Source organism: Elephantulus edwardii, unplaced genomic scaffold (assembly GCF_000299155.1).
Source record: "Elephantulus edwardii isolate Elephantulus edwardi_28Jun2011 unplaced genomic scaffold, EleEdw1.0 scaffold00270, whole genome shotgun sequence".
Classification (NCBI taxonomy): domain Eukaryota; kingdom Metazoa; phylum Chordata; class Mammalia; order Macroscelidea; family Macroscelididae; genus Elephantulus; species Elephantulus edwardii.
The window spans coordinates 820,217-827,107 of record NW_006400020.1 but is presented as its reverse complement, the minus strand read 5'-3'; the positions used below and the strand labels follow the sequence as shown (position 1 = coordinate 827,107).

Below are 6,891 nucleotides of genomic sequence, written 5' to 3'. Positions count from 1 at the left end.
ATCAGTTGACCATAGATAGATGGGTTGATCTCTGGATTCTCAATTCTATTCCAATGATCTATGTGTCTGTCATTGTACCAGTACCATGCTGTCTTGACCACTACGGCAGTGTAGTAGGATTTGAAATCAGGGAGTGAGATACCTCCTACCGTTCTTCTATACAGATGAAGCATTGTAAAACTTTATTAAACATGACTGCTTTTGTGTTTTAACCTTGCAGATTAGCAAAATATTCACATAAAGTTTACAGTTTGTCATTGTATGTATTCTTTCTATAATTCTGAATATCTATAGAAATTACAAGGATCTAACGTGGTATAGTCTCCAGGGCCTTGTACTTCTCTCATGGTTCAAATCCAGACTGCTCTGCCAGAGAGTGACAGACAGTCTCCTCCCATAACATTTACAGCCTCCTAAAAGCCCACTGGCATTTCTACTGTGGGTCAGTTCCACCTCAAACTGCAATGCATTTTGAATTTTTATCATAATTATATTTGGTTCTTTCTGTTTAGAAAAAAATATTGCGTACTATCTTTACCAAAATATCTCTAAACTTATGTAACACTGTTATGTTGTATTTTGTCCTCTCCCATTCTTTCTAAAGATTTCTTCATCTTAACCTGAAGATCTTTATTTCTTCTTAGTCATTTGCATATAATTATAAACACAATTTTAAAACCATCTGAAGATACAGACTTATGCTTTCCCTAATGTTGTTGTTGTTGATTGCCTTTGAGTAGAGCACCACTCATAGCGACCCTATGAACAAAAGGCCTGAAGACATTCTCTAACTATCAACATTTATCAAAGTTCATAGAGTTTCCAGAGGCATGTTGTTTAGGAAGTGGATACCATGCTGCTTCCAGTATAGCTTTTTTTAAAAAAAATTCATATTTCAAAGCTTCTGGAAGGCTAATACTATTGCACCAGATCTTACACTAAATATTTTTATAATCTGTTGAAAATTTCCAATGGGAGCAAACAAAGATTCTTTGTCAATGATGTATCCTTCTTTTGAAGGAAAATGACATCCGGATAATAAAGGTAATTATGCTTTGGTTTAAAGGGAGCCATTTTATAGAAGCTTATAACTCAAACTTAAGTGGTATAAAAGTGTACTTGTAACAGAATGTTCTCTTTTTTTTATTTCTTAGGGCTATTTTCTAAAATTATCTAGCTGAGTAAATTATTTCCAAGTATAAATCGATACTCATTGTTAAAATAGCAGGCATGTCTGGGACACTATCTCAGTTATGGACAAAAAAAAATCAAATCTTTTCTTTGAAGATGTCAAAGCTTTTAGCAATAACTTCAACAGCTATAGCTAATTTTCACTCAGTACTCTATCCATTATTCTAGAGCTTTACATGTACTATCTCACTTAACCCTAATGACAACTTTATATTAAATACTATTGGTATCACCACTCCCAGTTGAGGAAATTAAGATTCAAATAGGTACCTCCACATGGTAAATGATAGAGCCAGGATTCCAAACCAGATTTCTAAATGCGGAGCACCAGCAGAAATGTACTTAGGCTGTTTCATTTTGTCTTCATTCTTGGATAGATCTCAGGGTTTTGAAATTTATCTTACACAAACAGGCCAAACCAGCAAAAACAACCCATCCATCAACCCAGGCAAAGATCAGTTTTCCACCCAAATTATAGGTCTGTTTTGTAGAGATGCTTGTATATTTTGACTTCATGGAATTATAGTAAAGTTTAATCAGATTTATTTTGTAAAAATGCTGTGAGATTAGGTTTGTTGTTTTTTTGTGTTTGGGGTTCCCCCCCACACACACATAATGGTCAATTGCTAATATGTAGATCAATATATATTGCTTCAGCACATATGCTGCCTTATAATTCTTTTTACAGGTGTGGATAAATTATGCTTCATTTCCTTTAAATGTAGATAAGAGGCCTTGAGTTTATTGAAATTAAGGGCCAAAATTTCCAAGACAGCTATGTTTTTAATTCACTGAATTTAAATGTGTTCTTGTTTGCATACTTGTATTCTTCCTTCATAGTTACTGCTTACTTATTCTGTGCTCAGTCATGTGAATTGTATTTGGAAGACACTGACTATATTCACAGAGACAATCATTAAAATAGTCTTTAAAATATAGCCCCGATAAGCATTGAGCCCACTGGGTCAGACTGAAATACATACTGAAAGTAAGTGGTCTGTTTATATTTTTCTCATCATAGCAAATGTAAAGGTTATTATTAAATATCTCAGGAATAAAATGTTCTTCAGTTAACTCCACTTCTTTTTATAGATATTTTATAGCTTATTTACAGATTGCATATGAGCTGTATTAAATATTAGTCTCCATCCCATTGGCAATATACACTGAAAAGATTATTATAAGGAGCAAATATTACAGTTTTATTATTAGATTCAAGATCACATTCCTCAATTCTAGTTCTATCACCATCTCAGTTCTCTGAGACTCTGTTCATTATGCTTAGCTATGAAATGTGATTTAAAATAAAGACACTATAAAGCACAAAGACCATTTCTAGAATATTTTCAGATGTATTTGTTAAAAGAATGATAAAGCTCAATCTACAATTTTATGTAAGAAGCATATAATAAACTCACATGATGCTAGTTTTACAAAAGAAAGCACGTAGACTAAAAAATATTTCATCTGCATGTTAGCTGATTTTTTTAGCAAAATGTTTTCTGCTCTGGTTTATTTATCATTCCTACTCATCAACCAATGATCTATTTTGTTACAGAATATGGAAAATTTCAATTCCCCACAAGTTCATGAGAGGGCTGGACTTGATGATGTTGAGCTGATGTCTGATGAAAGGTACTTTTAGGATTTCCTTCTCATATTTGTTGTTGGTATGATGAGACTTTCTTTTTTTAAAATTTTTTTTAAAAATTTTATTATTTTTGTGTGAGTGTACCGTCAAATCAGATCTGACTGGTACAGGAGGAGATTGTCCCTCCTTCCTCGGCAGAGCATCTGGTGGATTCGAACCGTGCACCTCTGGGATTGTAGTTGCAGCTCCTTTTTTTAAATTTTTTTTTTTTTTTATTTTGGTATGATGAGACTTCCGTTTCACTTTATCTTGTGTGTGGTATGACAGCTAAGAAGAATAAGGTTCAAAGACTACATGTTTAACATCGATATTTTAAAGCAAGGAAAAGTTTTAGACTAAAACATCTGCTTTGGTGCCAAATGCCACATTCTCATTTGTGTTTCAGATTTTATTTTTATTAGTTTTATTAATTTCTTGCTCTGTTTTTATATTTCATTAGTATTTGGTTTAGAGGTACTCAGTAATTTTTTTAAAAATTTTAATGAAAGTTTACTGAGACTTAGTGTTTCTGTTTCCATTCATTCATTGTTGCAGTTTTCTCCCTGCCCACTCCTCCCCCTCAATTCATTCTTCTCTTTGAAAAGTAAAAGAAAAATTCTTTCATTGTTATACAACCCCTCTCCCCAGCTCCACGCCACTATGCAGCCTGTGTTCTGGACTCCTGTCATGACAATAATACCTAATCATATATTCCTTTTAAACAGATTTTTCCCCTCATCTGTTATAATGCAGTTTACATAATTTATCCCATCTTTCTCAGTCTTCTCTCAACCCCAATATCAGTCCCGTTTTACAACATTGGCCCTATGCAATGTTTGTACTTTTGTGACTGAGATATTTAACTCAGGATAATGTCCTCCAAGGTCACCCATTTTGTATAACATTTCATTAGTTCCTTGTTTTTTCAGTGCAGCATAATATTCCACTGTGTGACTATACCACAGCTTCTCTATCCATTCGTTTGTTGATGGGCACTTAGGTTGTTTCCAACTCTTTGCTATTGTGAACAAAGCCACAAAAAACATGAGTGTGCATATATCTGCTTGGGTGGCGGTTATGGTTTCTTTAGGGTATATTCCCAGTAGTGGAATTGCTGGGTCTAATGATATTTCTATTTGCAACTTTTTGAGAAAGTGCCATACAGCCTTCCATAGTGGTTACACCATTTTGTACTCCCACCAACAGTGAATAAGGGTTCCCATTTCTCCGCAAGCTCACCAGCGTTTGATGTTTGGAGATACGCAGTAATTTTTAAAATAAATTATAATAAGAGTCCGGAATGAGGGTTGCAGAGTGGAGTATACTCAGGGTAGGGGTGGGGGTGGAGGAGTGCAGAGGGTTTGTGTACCAATGAAGGAGTTTTTCCTTTTTTATTTTATTTTATTTTTTAAAATAATTTTAATGAACATTTACAGAGAATTTGGATTTCCATTCATTCATTGCTGCACTTCTCTCCCCTCCCAGCCCTCTCCCCCCGCCCCCCAGTTCGCTCCTCTCTTTCAAAAGTAAAAGAAGGACTCCCTCCCTGGTACACAATCCCCCCCGCACCCCTGCTACCTCCCCAAGTACATTCCACTATGCAACTTTAATTGTGGACTCTTGTGATAACCATAATACCCTATCATACATCGCTTTTAAATTATTCAGTCTCTCATCTATTTCAGTGCAGTATACACAATTTATCCAGTTTTTCTCAGTCTTACCCCCACCCTGATATCAGTCCCATTTTACAGCAGTGGCACCATGCAATGTTTGTCCTTTTGCGACTGAGATATTTCACTCAGCATAATGTCCTCCAGGCTCACCCATTTTGAATAATATTGAATGAGTTCCTTGTTTTTCAATGCAGCATAGTATTCCATTGTGTGAATATACCACAGCTTCTCTACCCATTCGTTTGTTGATGGGTTTCTTTTGCTTTTCAAGGAGAGGAGTGAACTGGGGGTGAGGGTGGGGTAGGCAGGGAGAAATGTGCAACAATGGATGAATGGAATTCCAAAATCTCTGTAGATGTTCATTGAGATTAATAAAAAGAAAAAAGACTCAGTCACTGAAAAAAATTATAATATCAATGGATTAAAAAATATTCCAAGACAAATTGATATTGAATTATATTTTTGTAAAATAATGTTGTTCTTCTCATTTACAGCAAAGAAAGTGAGAAAGGTAGTGGATATGCCCAGCATTTTGAGGTGAGTAGCTTACCAAAGGAGATTGCAACTACGATGGGTTTGTTAGTATGTAATTGGTTATTTTTAGCCCTCAATAAAAAATATTGAGATATGTGAAAAAGATGATGATTTCTGGTGATTAGCGATTTCTTGAATGCCATAATAACTCTATTATTTTGCTTTTAAATTCTTTTGTTTTGCTGTGAAAATAAACTCTAGTAGAATATGTTTCTTTTTAGATTATTCATTAAATTCAAAAGAAAACAAAATGCCAAAGCTACTAGTTTGAGGTTTTTTATGACATGATGCCATTTTTTTTATGTTTAAACTACATTGTTGTTGTTGTTGTTGTTGTCGCTGTGTCGCATCAATTCATAACCAACCCATTGCTCACCCACCGGCAGGTTTTCAGAGGCAGTTAGTCTCACGGAAGGAGATTGCCCATCCTCCTATGGAGCAGCTGGTATATTCAAACTGTTTACCTTTCAAATTTATATAAATTCAGATTAAATTACTGAATTCAATTATTTTTTCTGAATTTTGCATCTCATTTTATGTATACAATGGGGAATTAATATTATAGCTAGACTATTACCTGTATGCGGTGTCCTAGAAAATATCTCCAATGCTCTCCTTAAATTTTGTTCCTTCCTTCTTGTAAGAATAGTGAAGCAGAATTCCAGGCTTTTCTTTTTTTTTTTTTTTTTAATTCCAGGCTTTTCTATGCAAGCAAAGGGGTTTATTAGGAAAAATACTTTGCAAAGGGAGAAAGGGGGAAACAAGGCACTTCTGGCCCGTCCCGTGTTTAACAAAGGAGCATGACATCCTTTTAAAGGCTTTGAAGGTGTTTCTGCATGGAGAGTTTGGTTTTAAGAGGTAACCTATCAAAAGGAAAAGATCTTCATTTTTATTCATAAAAGAAAGACGAAACTATCGGGGATTGGCTCACATGGTAGGAGTTAGGATAATTAAACACATGCACAAATGTTCTTTCAAGATAGCCACTACCTGAAGGGCTTTCTTGGCCTTGTAGAGAACATGGAAAGATAAAAAAAAATGGCCTTGAATATGCTTGATTCAGCAAATTTCAGAATCATGTGCTGTGGCTTTAAAGATGGTAATTTCCAGGTGAGGTGCTTGGTCATCATGGAGCATTCCCTTTCAAAACGCTACTTCCTAGAAGGGTATGCAAGAGTCACTGAAATCTCTTAGCAAAGTTCAGGGTTGTTAAGAGGGAACACTAGAAAGTGCCTAAGCTACTCATTTAGGTTGTGTTCTTAGGTCTTGTAATGTCTACATCAGCTGAATGCTGGCTTTACTCTCATCTGAACCATTTCAAGGGAAAATAGTCCAACACATCATGTAAAGAGGGAAAACATTAAGTCTGTAATTGAGAGCAGACCTAGAAGTCACCCAGTTAAAGTTTAAAACTGTTAAAATTTTTCCTCTTATTCCTTGAAAAAATTCATCTTGATAGAAGATCAGAAGGTCTTATTATTCTATAATAGCCACATATTCTTTTCCTGTAGAAGGGGGTAATATTTAGCTATAGATTACAGAGTAGAGGTAAACTACAGCAAAGAATTTAAACTCGGTAAGGAGGCTTTTCCTCAAAACTGTCCCCTTAGACCAAAAGGACACTTCTTTTTAAAAAATATAAAGAAATGGCAGTTTCTAAAAAATCACATTTCTGCCTTGTTGCAATATCTAACTCCCTGTTTCAATCTTAAAGTTTCAGTTACTTTTCTGGATTCTCCTCTGTCTTTAAACCACATCTTCAAGCTAACCAAAAAATATTTTTTCCCAACTTCCAATTTTGGCTTCCATTCAGTGGGCTAAACCTCAGAGAGAGAGAGATAGTGAGAGAGAGAGAGATAG

General features: G+C 35.0%; 1 protein-coding gene across 1 annotated transcript in view; it reads left to right on the top strand.

The window, feature by feature from the left end:
• LOC102860062 (protein FAM13A-like) overlaps positions 1-6,891 on the top strand; it is a 111,597-nt gene that overhangs the window by 54,788 nt on the left and 49,918 nt on the right. Inside the window, exons 5-6 of the mRNA XM_006900008.1 lie at positions 2,750-2,826; positions 4,992-5,034. Of these exons, the coding sequence (XP_006900070.1) occupies positions 2,750-2,826; positions 4,992-5,034 (120 nt within the window). The remainder of the gene's footprint in view (positions 1-2,749; positions 2,827-4,991; positions 5,035-6,891) is intronic.